The following is a 16004-nucleotide window of genomic DNA, read 5'->3' as shown; positions in this document are numbered from 1 at the left end:
ATGGGATTTTTCCATTGGCTTTTGGATTATTGCAGAAAAGAAGCTCTGTGGCAAACACACGTTTATGATACTTACACGTTTTGTTCAGCAAGAAATTTTTCACAATTCAACATCACTTTGATGATTTTTCAAACATAAATGCAGTCACCAGATGTAAGAAGCAAATGTCAGGCTATAAATGAACTACACCACCATTGCATGACTTCAGTGTCACCACCACAACACCACGAGGCTGTAAAGCTGTGTTCAGCATGATGATGTACTCTTGTGTCATTTAGCCACTTGGTAGCCACTGCCTTTTTAAAGACACCCCAAAGCTTCAAAATTCATAAGTGAGGTATTTACAGATGTATTCTATGTCGTAGAACAAAAATGTTGCGTTAACCACAGAACTTATTTTCGGCATCTAACCAAAATCAAACCACCTTTTGATTGTCAGGTACTGTAGATCATCCACTGGACCCCAAAACAACATTGCTGTTCCCCAGTATGTTACCATCATTTTAAGAACATACTGGAACTATTTCATAGCTCTAACTATAAAGGTACGACCTCTCCACAGCTAAAATACTTTGTGCTTTAAATCATTTTACCATGTCATTTTTTTTAAATAATAATAACAGTAATAATAGAGAATACCCTGACTAATCTTATTGTATCGGCACTGTTAACCTGTTTTGTACATTTCTCTGGTTGTGTTACCGAGGACCAATTATGGGGCGCAGTAATTGTTAAGTACTTACACTGTAATTTATGACATCTTTTCCTTGTGCCATGTAGGTATTTATTGACATCCTGATTATGCTAAATAATTACAGTGTCATTCGCAGGCTGTAATCTCAAGTGTTATCGTGGCATCATTGTGGATATATGTTAATTCATTTAGTAAAGAAAACCTATATAGATAAGCTCATTCCACTGTATGGGTGATTCTAAAGTTATAGCTTGCTACATTTACATATACGTACATGTTATCTGAGACGTGACTGATTTCTTATGTAACTGCATGTATTAAAGGTCAGGATGGTGCACAGCTGTAACGTTTTAAAATGACAAGCTTTTTACTAATCAGGCAGGTTAGAATAATTATAATTTTGCATGTTGAGTCAGAGCACTCAGTGGCTCTCTTTGCCGTGGCAGGATTCATATTTCTGGATGGAGATGACTCTTGATAAATGCACAAGTAGATTGAGAGGGGGCTTATTGCAGTGTACGAGCCAGCTGAGTGGTCTGGTTGTGTAAGGCTGTGCACGTCCAATAATTTGGGTTATTCCATTTGTTTTGTGATTGTTGAAGATTCCAGAGCTGTGCATGTGTGTGCATGTGTGTGTGTTCATGTGTGTGGACAGGTTTGTGGCTACACAGTAGGTACTGGGCTTCGGGGCATTGTATGAACAAGCGTAGGAGTGTGTACGGGAGTGCTGTTTAGAGTGCTTATGGACTGCCTGTGGAGTGTGTGGGTGAATTTGTGGTTTTGAGATGGTTTTGTGCTTTTTGACATTCAACATGGCAACTGTTTCCATGCGGACAGAACCAAAGAAAGACAACAGAGGCGTGCACAATGAACAAAAATACCAACGATATTTTTCAATAGTGACAATTAAGCACTTTCAGAATTTTAGACTTAAGCACATTTACATTAGTTTTCCACATTGTACACCGACTGTATAATATCCATATGAAAATACTATCAAATACCTCCCATAACACATAACCTAAACATTATTGACAATTTTAGGAGCCTAGCATCAGCACACCATCATTAGCCATCCATCCATCCATCTATTCCTTTTAGCCACATACCTGAGTCAGGTCGCCATAGCAACAGGGTCAGCTGAGCAGCCCAGATGCCCTTTTCCCCAGCAACATCCTCCTGCTCCTCCTGGGGGATCTCTAAGTGCTCCCATGCATTGGAGGAAATGTATGCAGTGTGGATTATGATGGTGAAATTATAAATACGCTCTTTGTTGGCTCTAACTAAAGATGTACAGTTTCATTTTAGACCAACATGATGATTGTCAGATCCAGTCAAGGTAACCCATTCAAGGAATAGGACCACCTCCATCTGTTTGGTTGGGTCAAGATGTCATTTTTTATGGTGCGCAGTGCGGAAACCTTTCAATGACTTAGGCACCTTCCATTTGTGAAACACAAGGAAGAGTCATTATGTCCTTGGACTGCGGCCGGTGATTGGACAGTCTTGTAATTGCCCTCTAAATACATGACACTACTTCCTGTCATTCAGCAATGTCAAAATAAAAGTCACTAATTTTTCAATATCTTGCGTAGAACCGAGTGAGACAACGTTCAGTAAACATTGTCTTGCTCATCCACTTTCTAACTTAACATGTTAATATCAACCTAAAGTGCCTTCACTGACAATGAATGAGCCTGTATTATACTCAGCATCTCTTATTTTTGAAGAATATTGTATGCATCCATGAGCATACACCAAGCATTCAGTATCCTGTCATCAGCAAGGACATTTCTTGTTGCAAAGGGACCTATTATGCCTTTACTTCTTTTTTGTCATATATATAATGTTACAGTGTCACATGTTGATATTAAGTGTGGCCAAAGTTTAAGATAATGAGGTAAATGTATGTAAAAGTAACCTCTGTGAGCCTCAGGCTTCAGACCAAATACTCTGTTTCCAACCTTTTTTTGGACTTTGGCTACAAGCTGACATCAGCTTGTTCTGCATTTCTTTACATGATCATCTGCTCCAGGCACATTACTCAGTGCCGGCCGTGGCATAGGCAGTACAGGCAAATGCTAAGAGCGCCATCATTCATAAAAATCTAAATGTTTATCTTTTTCTAATTTTTACTAATACTATTATTACTATGATTTTGAAATATTACATAAAGCCACAACTACATAACTACAAAGCAGGGCCTACTAAATAATAGAGAGGTGTTTTTTTTCTGGGTTCCTGTGCTCATTCAAAGGTAGTGTAATGAAGGACTGAATGACTTTAAAACTGTTCATTTATTTTTTACAGTGTAGATTTCTGTGTTTTCTTGGCACAAAAGAAGAATAAATACCAATATAAAAACATCGGTATCGGCTATTGGCGAAATTGTTATTTCATTGCTCTCAGCCCAAAGTTCCAAAATCGGAGAATTAGAAAGTTAATTTGTATATTTTATTATTATTTCACAATGTCATATATCTCAGAACCAGTTCATTTGCAATTATTTTTTCATTTATTATTGATTTATATGATTTTTGTAACATGTCCACACCTAGGAATGTGCTAGGACCGCCACTGACGTTACTACAGGTGTTTACATGACATGCTACATGCCGCTACATACTAAGGTCAGAGAAATGTGCAATCGTGGTGGCTGATGTTGTTAATTTCTTGCGATTTCAGACCATAATCCTGCTGGAACATGTACAGCTAGATTTAGGGTTGATTTTTCATAATAGAAAGTGGCGCTATTCTCTGTTACAGTCATTTGCGCGATGCAGGCACACTGCTACATGTAGCTGCATGCTAGCAATAGGAAAATGTGATCTTGATTGCTGATGTTTTTAATTTCTCCCTGATTTTGGATCATATTCCTGCTGAATCGGTCCGGTAGCTTTTATAGGTGATTTTTTACTGTAGAAAGCGCCACTAAACTCTGCTACAGTCATTCCCTGGCTGTAGTAATGGTGCAGAGACACCAAGATGCAGAGAACTCGCAAACACTGTCCAATCAGAGCTGACTGGGCTTTTTCGGCAGGGGGTCTTAAAGAGACAGAAGCTAAGCAGAGCATTTCAGTCAGAGTGATTACAGGTGTTCCAGCGCAGACCATGTGAGGACAATAAACTGTTATTTGACCATTTAAGTGCAGATAAAGCAAAAATAACAAAACTTTGTGACACTACAAAAAAAGTGTCATTAACCACCCAGCCAAATTTAAATGATTAAAAAAATATATAAAATTGTATAGAATTAGGTTTCAAAATCGTGACAAAATGAGCATTATTCTCTGCTCTGACATGCATGGGACATGTCAACTAAAGAAGCTAAAATGAAGAATAAGCTGCTGGGAGGGGACAGACTTTTTTTTAGCAGCTAACCCAGTCGCACACTCTGAACAAAAGAGCGAGTTGCCATACAGCCACAGACTCTTGTTAGCAGCTTACCCAGTTTCAAAGTAACATACATAACCCCCAAGCTTAAGAACGAGCTGCCACACAGCTACAGATTCTTGTTAGCAACCCAGCAGCACACAGAACGCACCCTCCAAACTGGAGAATGCGAGCCGACGCGTGGCGACAGCCCCTCATTCAGCAGTTAACAGCAGCAAACATTAGCATGTGAGCATAACAGATCCCCTGTAATATTTGTGCTTGCATCAGAAACCCTTTTAGGTTATCATTAAGCAAAACTGTGCAGGCTACAGACAAAATGTTGTCTTAGTTTTCATATTCAAAGTCTTTCCACATATGATTTGAAGAGGAGTTATTATGCTGTAGTGAATCCCAAATATCTCTGTCTTGAAAAAAGAGTTTGATACATCTTGTCTCATGTTTGGTTCTTACTTCCAAATCCACTCCAAAAAACTTTGGAGACTTCTACAGAAGTGTGTGGTACATCCTGTAACAACTACAAGGTTGCTTTCCAACATTATTGGTCTGTGAGCTTCTTGTATAACAAAGTCTGTTATTATTTAATCTTCCTGTGAGTCATCATTCAGTCCCCCACACATTATCTAAGGGCTATTGTCTGTATTTTAATGGAATACATTTCGTTAAATAAGTCTATCAGCTAAGACTGAACACAGGCTGTGCAATAACATCTGCCATTTGTTTCCATTGTTAATTTATAGTCAAAAACCTTACATGGATTTTTTTTTTTAAAACAAGATTATGTATTAATTATTGTGAATATTGAGTTTTATTTTACTTATTATCAGGATGATTAGTTCCTGCTAGTGGCTGCAGATTTGAATATTGAATAAAAAGCAACTTGACCTAAGGTAAGTATGGAAGACGATTAGCGCCACATGAAAATTTATTTGAGTTCTGAGATTTAAGGCAGAATTCTGAGTTTAAAAATCTTCTTTCTCAAAGTTTTGACTTTCAGAACTCAAATAAAGTTCTCGTATGTGGCCCTAATCGTCCTCTGGAGCTGAGAATCGAAACACTCTATAGTAATTACTTGCATTTGAGATAAAGAGCAGTGAGTTTCTGTTTCATAAAATTAAAAAAGGGAAACAAGAAACCAACACTTTTTTACAGCGCTTTAATTACAGTTTCAGCATCGTGTCCAATGTTTAAATTTGGTGAGGGGAGTAAAAGTGGGGACTGAAGCCAGAATACACATTCTGTTAAAAGAGTAAAACAAAACAAAAAATATTGTAGTCTTAAGTCAGAAAGCCAAAAGTAAAGAGAGAAACTGTCTGTAGATTTCTGTGATTGAATAATGTTTTCCCTGTTTGGGCCAGTTGGGGAATTATACAGAGCAGGATCCCTCTCCATCTGTGCTGTGAATAATTCAGTCAGCAGTGAGAAGCTGGTACAGTGCGAGCAGACAGGCATTCCCGTGGGATATCGCCTCCTGTTCCCACCTCACCATGTGACCAAACATTGTCGGCTCCTCACAATAATCCAGGCTCATTACAGCCCAGGCACATTTAACAGACAATTACTCAAACAATCTTTTTTTTCATGCTGAAACACAGCTTAAAAAGTCAAACAGGAGCTGGAAATAAGAGCACAGCAGCATTCTTTCAGTTCTTTAGGTGTGAAAGACTCAGTCTGGCTCCTACAGTAATATGTAACAGTTGTATTTCAGTCGCATAGCGAAACAAATGCAGAAATGAAGACAGTGAAGTTGGCAGTGACACTGTTGGCTGAGCCCAGTTAGTTGTTGCAGACATTATATGAGCATTACAAATAACAGAAAATATCATCACCATCTTTAATTGGAAAATAAGATGACATCTAAGTACACTTGCCAAATGAGCTCATTATCTTCCATCTGTACCAGGACAGTCATTTGGTCTAATTGAACAAAATGGACTCTATATAGTGATTTCCGTGTTGTGCTGAGCTTAATTCATCATCATAAATGAGCTCAGCGGTAATTTGGGGAGTGAACAGTGTATTCTTTATAATGGCACAAAAAATCCTTTGTTCTTAGTATCTCTTTTCTCACTTCTCCCTTCTCACTTACATGACCCTTCAGTAGTCTGTTGTAAAGTTAATTTTGAAGACATTTGCACTCTTGATTGCCGCTAATGTCTAGGATCTGGAACCACATATATAGGCATATTACTATTTTAATGTTAACACTTGATTTATGTAGATTACAAAGAGTTGGTGGTTATATTGTGTCACTCCACCCATGACTCTCAAGTTCACACATCATGAAAACTACTACACATTAGTATTAAATCAGTTGTATAATGTATTTTATGATTCTGAAGGGGGCTTTTTAGAGACTGAGAAAATAACCCAGATGACATAATAACAGTTATCTCAGCTTGTGCTTGGAGACTAAACACGTATAAAAGAAACCATGCATCACCCACTGCAGGCATTGTGTTTGAAAGATGTGGACATATTTATCAGGCAGGGAGCATCAGACTAAATGATGCCATTGGCTGCGCTATGGGAGTTGTAGGATCCAGTGTTCTTGGAGTTCGGCGCCTGCTCAGTGGACAGAAGAAAATGTTGGCATTGTATGTTTCTTTAAACCAAAATATGTTACATTTGCACATTTCATACATATCATGTCAACATCTCTAAAGTGATATACTACTTCATATTAAATTTATATGAGGTATTTTTTTAACAAGAGTTCAGGACATTTCCAGCCGTATTCTTGATGACCAAACCAGTATTTTAAGCTAAAACAAAATCTTTTTGCGACATTCCCTAAGTGGTTTTGTGCCTAAACATAACCACATGTTAACCACAGCGTTGTCACAACATATCAGCTACGTCAGTCAGTCAATCATTTAACTGTCACATTCAATTACACAACGTACAACTCCAGTGAAATGTGATCCCATCAGCTCCTTTGACTGGTACACTGTAATTTAGTCCTTTTTTTGCATCCTCTTACATTGATGGCTGCTGCTCCATAATGGTCCATGTTTCCAGATGGTTCCGGTAATCCAGGGTTTCTGGTTGTGGAATCATTTAACTGTTCACACATCCTGACCCCAACACGACACCGCTCTGCTGCTGCCTCTGAATGGTGTACAGCCATGATCCACAGCAGGAACAGGACAGCACCTCACACTCCCACTATCATACCAGTCCTAGCACACAATTCATCCCCATATCTCCCAGAGTCCTCTGCTCTGTCGGATCAGAAACAAACAGAAAGAGGAGCCTCCTGGTTGAATAGCACTCTCCAGGATTTAGCCAAGTTTTGGTAAATCAAAGGGTATTACAATTATTGTTATCCCATTGGAAAGTGATGTGGCATGGAGGTCGTCCAGTTTATGTCCAGCGCCTGTACTATGGTTAGCAGGATGCTAGTGCTTATTCTTCTCCATCCTTCCTCGATGTTTACTGATGTTTACATTTGAAAACCTCGACCTGGCAATCTAGCAGCTAGCTAGCTGAAAGTCTGCAGAAGGAGAGTTTACAGACTGGTAAGTCAATTTCCACATCTTGATGAGTGACTCGCAGCCACATGCTACCACCATCCAACGCCAACTCCAACAAGCACCACCAAGACTTGTAAAATAGACATGAGAGCCTATATTTAGCACACAGCACATTGATTATGCTATCAATCGTTGACATACCTAGTTTAAACATACGTAGTTTTGACTGAATGATATAACGTGGTAATTCGAAACAAGAGACAAATTGTAAAAAATTTTTCAAAGTACATAAAATAAAATTACAAATAAAAAAATATCTTACCACCTGTCACAACATTTCTCAGTAAGTGTTATACATTATATGAACCTACTCTATGACATACTGATTTTATGATAGGTCTACTTTAGTGTGGTTTGTGCAAGTGGGGGAAAATCTTTCTATCAGAGTGAGGCAGTGTTTCAGCAGACACTTAGTTGCTCTATCAATATAGCTAATAGCACGAACACGGTACTTAAAAATGTATCCAAATTTCCATGCATTTCCATCTGTGGTCACTGGTTTCAATGGGGCCACAGCAGCCCACAAAATGTATTATCTAGAGGAAAAACTGGGACAGACAACGCAAGCCACAGCACACATTCATTGTGTCCATTGCATTCCACTGTCCAAATCCCTCTTGCCATTACCCTGAAGAGAATACAGACTGCTGCACAAACTTGCTTTTTCTATCACAAGCCCAGTGTTTGATAGAGTGCAGTGTTCATACATTTAATGTGACACCAGGAATACAAACACCTGCAATACTAATGAAGAAGAAACTACATTTGCCATTTCACCCATATGGCACCACACACTGTGTGCACCTCTGTCTGGATGCCAGTTGTCCTTACTGACCACATGACCACACACAATGTGGTAATTTTGTACATCCGTACGTCCTTGCCATTCTTGTGAACGCGATATCTCAAGAACACCTTTAGGACATTTCTTCAAATTTTGCACAAACTTTTACTTGTACTCAGTGGTGAACCAACTAGAATTTGGTGGTCATAGGACAAAGTTCAAGGTCACTGCCCGCCGTCTTATTCTTGTGAACATGATATCTCAAGACCTCTAGGGGGAATTTCTTCAAATTTGACACAAATTTCCACGTGGCCTCAGCAATGAACTGATTAGAATTTGGTGGTTGAAGGTCAAAGGTCAAGGTCATTGTGACCTCACAAAATGTGTTTTTGGCCAAAACTGAATAATTCATACACTACTTATGACAAAATTTCATAGAAATGTCTAATAGGAAAAAAAAATAGTTACGTGATGACATTTTATATCCAAAAGGTCAAAGGTCAACTTCACTGTGACATCATGATGTGCTGCAAAAACACTTGGTCACTCTGGCTATTATTCAGTGTCATATCTCAGGAATAAAAGGGGAGACATTTGGTCAGGTAATGAACTGGTGACACTAATCTTGGCTGTCCACCTTGAAACTGTGCTGATTGTATAGATCCTTGTGATGCTGGGGTAAGATGTGTACAAGGCATCCATGTTTTCACAGACATGGATGTAAACTTTTAGTGCAATTTGACTGGTGCATACATACAGACGCAGTCACCTTGAACAAGTCTTTGCTATGAGTCACACTCAACAGAAATGGCTTTAATTAGGCTGCGTTTACTGCCACTGCACAGACTGGTTATTGCCTCATAGTCTGTGGTAATGTCTTGGCATGGGCTCACTTCCCTCCTTGTATTATGGACAGGACCTTATCTATTAAGCTATTAAAATGATCTGCCAAATTCTACTGAAACCATCAGGCAAGATCCAATCTGCGGTGGCTCTTACATGACAGCTGTTCACACTGATGCTACACTCCCTGCACCCCTCTGTAACATGTTGTTCTCAGTGTTTCTTCTTATCATTATTTGCCTCAGCCAGTTGTCATTATAATATAAAAGAGTAGGAATTTCCCTCGAAGTGGCTCTATTGAGCAGTTTTTTCCTAGTGACCCGCTCATCCTCTGTGTCCCTGATTGCAGTGCATTATTTTTCTAGTGTAAAATGTCAAATTAATTTCCTGAACTCCCTGCAGGAGGTGACAGCCAATCACTGGAATTAAAAGCTGATTGCTTCTGAACTTTTGCAGAGGTCTATGAAGTGAAAAATGTCTACTTACAATTATGGTGGGTTAGTATTTTATATTTGAAATGGTGACATTTAATAGTCGGCAGTGGTTGAGGACAAAGATGTTAAGCTCATTTGGATGTCACAGGGTTCATCTACTACCAGAGAAAAGAACAGAGACAGAACAGAGACAGGATGTCTCCCCTGTGACCACACTTGATGATGACATACACCAGCACCTCCATGAAGGTGTTGGAAGATCAAATATAAGGAGGAGGGTTATACAGCTGGCTGTCATCTGTCATAAACTCCCTCAGACTGAGTTATCAACAAAGTTAATTCTGCTTTTGCACTTCCTGTCTGCATATCTGATGATGTTTGTATCCAGACCAAACTGTATCCGCTGATGTGTGGCAGTCGGTGTTTAATGAGTTATGACTTGCCTGTGTGTCTGGAGTGACGCTCCACCTGAACCTGTTGCTATGGCAACAAACCAGTTGTGTCTCTACAGTGACACAACCTCTCTCTGTCTCTCTCTGTGTTGCTGCCTCCCCTGGCCCCTTTCAATCTACCTGCCTCTGTCTCTCTCCATGTTGATCTAATGTTTGTAGAAAATGGATGACATGACTTTATTTAAAGGGACAGTTCAACACCAAATGAAAAATACATATTTTTCCTCTTACCTGTAGTGCTTTTCAGCAATCTAGATTGATTTGGTGTGAGTTGCAGTGTTGGAAATATCAACCGTACAGATGTCTGCCTTCTCTCCATTATTATAGAACTAGATGGCACTCGACTTGTGGTGCTCAAAGCGCCAAAAACATACATATATATAAAACTCAGCAGTAATACCTCTTTACAGAAAGCATGACCTGGTTACATAAGAAAATCCTAAGACCCTGTTGTGAGCAGTTTCATGTAGGAACTTTTTTCTTTCTGCCGAACTACACCTGCCAATCGTATCACCTTGCAGATGGAAGCACGCATCTTCTGCTAGCTCACATAACTGTAGCTAACATCATAGTTTAGCTGAGGGAGATGTCATTAATGTTTGTATCTCTCGATGTCACCAGCCTCTCGTCCGTGAGTAGATGCACGCTTCCCTCTGCACAGTGATGTTAGCGGGTGTAGTTCAGTAGAAAGAAAATAATTCTGACATGAAACTGCTCACAACAAGGTCTGTGAATTATCTTGAGTAACTGGGTCATGATTTCTGGGAAGAGACATTGCTGTTAAGTTTTTTAATTGGCCTTTTTTGTACCATGAGCGGAGTGTCTTCCACTTCCATTGTGCTGAAGAGAAGGCAGACATCTCTACGGCCGATATCTCCAACACTGCAACTCTCACCAAAGCAATCTAGACTGAAAAACAGCACTACAGGTAAGTTTGGGGGTGAAATGTTCTTTTAACATGAATTTGAGTTTTGCATGAAAAGCATTCATTATATTGTAAAAGTGCATCATGCTGCCTTTGAACACAAACCAACCACACTGATTTAATAAACTCTTGATTACATTACTGTTATGCCAAAAGAAGCCATTTTGGTTACTACAGTCTGCAGTGCCAGTACCAGAAGTTTTACTGCCAACTGTCATTTTCATATTAGCTTACTTTGCACAACTTTTCTCCTACAAATTAAAATAATAGTGAATTATTTAGGGAATGCACTTTTCCATGGTCTAATTTGTTAACTAAATTATAAGCCAGTGTGTCATGTTTCTTTGACTATAGCGTACCGATATTTAACAGCAGCAACTTTAACTCGACTTTCCATGTCTCAGTCTCTCCAGAGGTGCTGGGGTTTCTGACTGCCATCGGACTCTTCATCATCCTCATGACCCTCCTGTTCTGGTACCTCAACAACAAGTTGGCACTAGAGAACCCAGGGAACCTTCAGTGCCTTGATGACTTCAGGAAAAAAACCGATCTCCAAGGTGAGATCGCACGCTCATGTGCACTGCACGCACGCGCATACACACACACACACACACACACACACACACACACACACACACACGCTTGGACACACACACGCACAGCCACTCGAGAGTACTGCTATTGTCACCATGTAGGCTAACATTACAGGTGACTGGTCACACACTCATCCTGCAAACCAGCCTTTCAGCACCACGGACAGCGGCCGAAGCTCCACGTCAACACTTATCTAACAGCCTGTCCTGACCTGGGCCCAAACTACCGTGAACTATAGGATTGTATGTAATAGATCAAATCCAATAAAGAATGCTTTTCATTTTCTAAAGAGAACATTTATTTTAAGGGTGGCGAAAACTAGGAATCAACCCAGACAAGGGTTACAGACAGTAGGTGCACATTTTTCCAACATATGAGGTTACTGAGGCTAATAGTCACACACAGTTTGAGTAACGTCTTTAGAAAACTGGTGCAAACTGGGCGCTCCTCTGTGGAAGCCTCTCGCCCAGACTTTCCAGTGATCGTGGCAGCAGTGATCGTCTGTTAAATCAGTCTGTAAATAATATTTTGACATTATTATTATAATCATTATTACTTTAATGGCATGTGAAGATATTGATGCATTGAACAGGTGACAGTCTGCGGTCGTTCTCAAAACGCACTTCTGTCACGCACTTCAAAAGCAACTTTCAATAATTTATTTTACGAAATGGGGGAAACAAACGTGAACAAAAACGGTTCCATAATTCATATTAAATTCAAAAGATAACGAAAAAAACAGCTCCAAGTGAGAGGGAATAGTGATAAAGTGGTCAAACTTGGTCAAATCCACAGCCTCAACCCAGGGGCAAACTGCACTCAGCTGCCAAACTTTGTGGGCGTGTTTGCGCTGGTATATCATTAGCGCAGTATCCTTTGTGAATAGGACGTTAAGAAGGAGCAAACTGCGGGTGCAAGTGAAGTGCAGTTCAAGGTGCTATCAGCGGCCGCAGTTCATTCTTTGTGAATTTGGCCGTCTTTCTTGTCCCATGCTGCTCCTTAAATAAGTCTTTATCAACTTAGGCTTGGAGAATGAGTGCTCTGCAGTTGCGACAGTGACAGTTATGGTGAGATATAACAGTAATGCAGTGCAAACATCAGTAAATGATGCTGCCATGGTGCTGTTTTCCACAATGAGCATCTTAGCCAGATCCTTCACAGTTGGCTCTTTTGCTATTTCAGACTTAAAGCAGGCTCTGAATGCAAGGAGTTGGTCAGGGAAACTTGAGGATAAATCCCTGCTGTAGTGATCCGCGAGGCGCCGTGCGTCCTGGTAAAGTGCGTCAGTGTACCCAGGCAATTCTAGACAGCTGCTTTTTTTTTTTTTTTCCTTCATGGGCCCCTGACGGCGTCTGGGCCCCGTGCAGCTGCACCAGTTGCACCGTCGATATTTACGCCACTGGCAGGACAGCCAAAACAAAAATGGACCATATTGTCCCTCAACTTTGTTTGACTTTTTATCTTTATTATTAAAAATGACAATATTCTTAATATTTTGACATTTATTGAAAAAAAATATTATAGTTCATTGTGGTCAGTGTTAAATTGGTGATGAATTGGTTTTTGGTTAATGATTCCAGAATGTCTTAGAAGCCTTTTGGCAGTAGAAAGAGCTCATCGAGAGCTTCCATTTGATATGTTTAACTCATTTTCAGCCAACATGTCACATAAATCTTGAATGTTCTTTACCTGGCAAATGGCATTTTTATACTTCTGGCAGAGGTGTGGATTTGATTCACATGACTTGGACTCAAATCACACTCAAGTCACAGATTTGATGACTTCAGAATAGACAAAATCAAAAACGACTTGAAACTTGACTTGGACTTTAACGTCAGTGACTTGTGACTTCACTTGGACCTGAGCCTTTTGATTTGAAAATACTTGATACCTTCCCCTAAGCACAAAAGTGTATTATTTGAAAAGTGTGTCATCAGTCAGTTCACTTCAGATAATAAACAATAACACTGTTCATTCCTAACAAGTCGACACTTCATTCCCCAGATGATCCACTTTGTTTGAACTAATCCAACAGCATCCAATCAAGTTGCAGGAGAGAATCATGAAGAACTAACATTATGTTAGTCACCAAATGGAAAAAAAATGACATCAAAGATGATTTTGTTGCCAGAGACACTTCCAATAACTTGTTTTAACAAATTAATATGCATTTTTAGAAGCATTCAAGATTTTTGTTATTTTTTTCACATTATTAATCTGTTGTTAGAATGGCATTACATTGGGTGAAGAGCGCATTATGACTTGTTAAGGACTTGGGACTTGACCCTGAGTCCTTAACAAGTCATAATGTGCTCTTCACTCAGTGTAATGCCATTCTAACAACAGATTAATAATGTGAAAAAAAAATTGCCTGTCTTGACTTGGGACTTGAGAGCAAAGACTTAGTTGTGACTTGCAAAGGAATGACTTAGTCCCACCTCTGACTTCTAGTGAAGTTTGGACTGGTTTCTACCGGTGATACAGAAACTACGTGTCCATGGCAGTTGACATTTGGGCTATAAACCTCAATTGTGAATTTAGGCCACTAGCAATTTCAAGGGAAATAACCTAACCTCTTGGACATATATAATTTAGATTATGTCTGTTATGTTCTCCACTCATTTGACAGCTGAGGTAAGGACTGACATAACATACTAGGTCCACAATTAACCAGAAGTAGATGCACGGAAATGCATAAAAAAGTTTTTGTGTATAATATACCAAATAAATCTAAAGCTTTCAGTCTGAGGCACAGCTAGTACAGGCACAAATCCTCAAAAGGGCTTTGGTTTTTCAGATACTCCAACCTGAGGTAGAACATTATCTGATACTGTATGTCCCTTGGTTGTAACAAACATATTTTATACAGAAAAATACTGCAAAAAGTAGTAAGACTGATCAATATATTGACTTATCCCATAGGCAAAAATGTACAGACTAAAAACACTTGGTGATGGTGCGGGGACCGACTTAATTTCTTATAATTTTCCCTGTATTGTTTGGAATTGATCCAAATTTTCACCAAAGGTGATTGGATGTCTGCCCTACACCAAGCAATATGGATATCAAAAAACATGTATTCATTGTGAAACTAAAGTCTAGAGGCTTTTGAATACAAAGCTGTCATGGAAATAAGCCCAGCGTAGTTAGCTTTACTTAAAAGAAATATATGATGATATGTTGGCACAGCTCAGGGCGTCACATGGATTAAGAAAGTTTGCACAAAAACAGTAAAGATGGTGCCAAAAAGCAAAATGTGTAAAGTGAGTAAAATGCATTCTCCATCTTAATATGTAACAAAGTACACACAAATAAAACTTTTTTTTTCCTTTTAACTCTATGGAAGTCAAGATTCCATGATGTGTATCTTTTCTTATACTATTCAAACTGGACATAATAGACACTGTAACCACTTCTGAAAAAAAGTGCAAGGGACATGTCCCCTGGGTCCCCTCTGTAAATTACTCCCCTGTGTCCGACCACTCCATAAAATGATGGACCCATGCCGCCGACTGCAGCAGGAGCCATGACCTCTGCATGGGGACATTTTATACTGACAATGGCCTTTCTCAACCCATGAGGGGATTACTGTTGCCGACAGATGTAGGCCTGTTTACTTGTCATGCATCCACAGGGCTTCAGAAGTTTAAAAGGTTGGGGGCCCCAGGGAGCCCGCACAGGGAGTTGTCTCCACCCTGAGAAACCACCTGGTAAACATTCAGTTAAAAACAAAGGCAGCAGTAGAAAGTGATGAGGTGTTCATGGTGTCTGTGCCTGTTTATCTCTGCACAGTGACTGTTTCAACAAAAACAGAACAATAATGTTTATTTTTGATAGTTTGTGTTAGATTATCACGATATAATGATATAATATAATCAAAATGGTATTTTTTTGATGGATGCAAAGTCTTTTATTCTTTATGCTCTGAAACCAAAGGAACTTTACAAATACAGTTAGTTTGGGGAGATTTTTCAGCCTGCAGGAGAGATGTTACAACACAGCTCTGACTGGAGCCATTTTAAAGCTCTGCTGCTCCCTGCTGGAACAAATCTGAAGCTACAACCAGCATTTCAGTGGCTGGTCGATGTAAAAACAAGGATGTCGTCTTATTGGCATGCATGCCAATAATATTCTTAAATTTCTTCAGCTGGGTCAGCCATTAGAAATCCCTCTCAGTAGCAGTCCACTTTATATGACTACAGCCTCAAAAGTTAATACAGAGACTCTGAATATTTAAGGTTCAAAAAGGTATTTTTCTGTTGCACTGCATCATGCTTATCCATCAAACTTTTATTTCACAGTTCATAAATGATAAATTAAAATAATACTTATTCCTATAAATATATTTC

General features: G+C 39.4%; 1 protein-coding gene across 1 annotated transcript in view; it reads left to right on the top strand.

Moving 5' to 3' along the window:
- Positions 1-16004, top strand: part of syt14a (synaptotagmin XIVa) — an 81884-nt gene that overhangs the window by 29755 nt on the left and 36125 nt on the right. Inside the window, exon 3 of the mRNA XM_049596273.1 lies at positions 11466-11618. Within this exon, the coding sequence (XP_049452230.1) occupies positions 11466-11618 (153 nt within the window). The remainder of the gene's footprint in view (positions 1-11465; positions 11619-16004) is intronic.

The sequence above is a fragment of the Epinephelus fuscoguttatus genome, linkage group LG14 (genome assembly GCF_011397635.1).
Source record: "Epinephelus fuscoguttatus linkage group LG14, E.fuscoguttatus.final_Chr_v1".
Lineage (NCBI taxonomy): Eukaryota > Metazoa > Chordata > Actinopteri > Perciformes > Serranidae > Epinephelus > Epinephelus fuscoguttatus.
The sequence above is the reverse complement of the archived record's forward strand: the minus strand, read 5'-3'. Positions and strand labels throughout refer to the sequence as shown.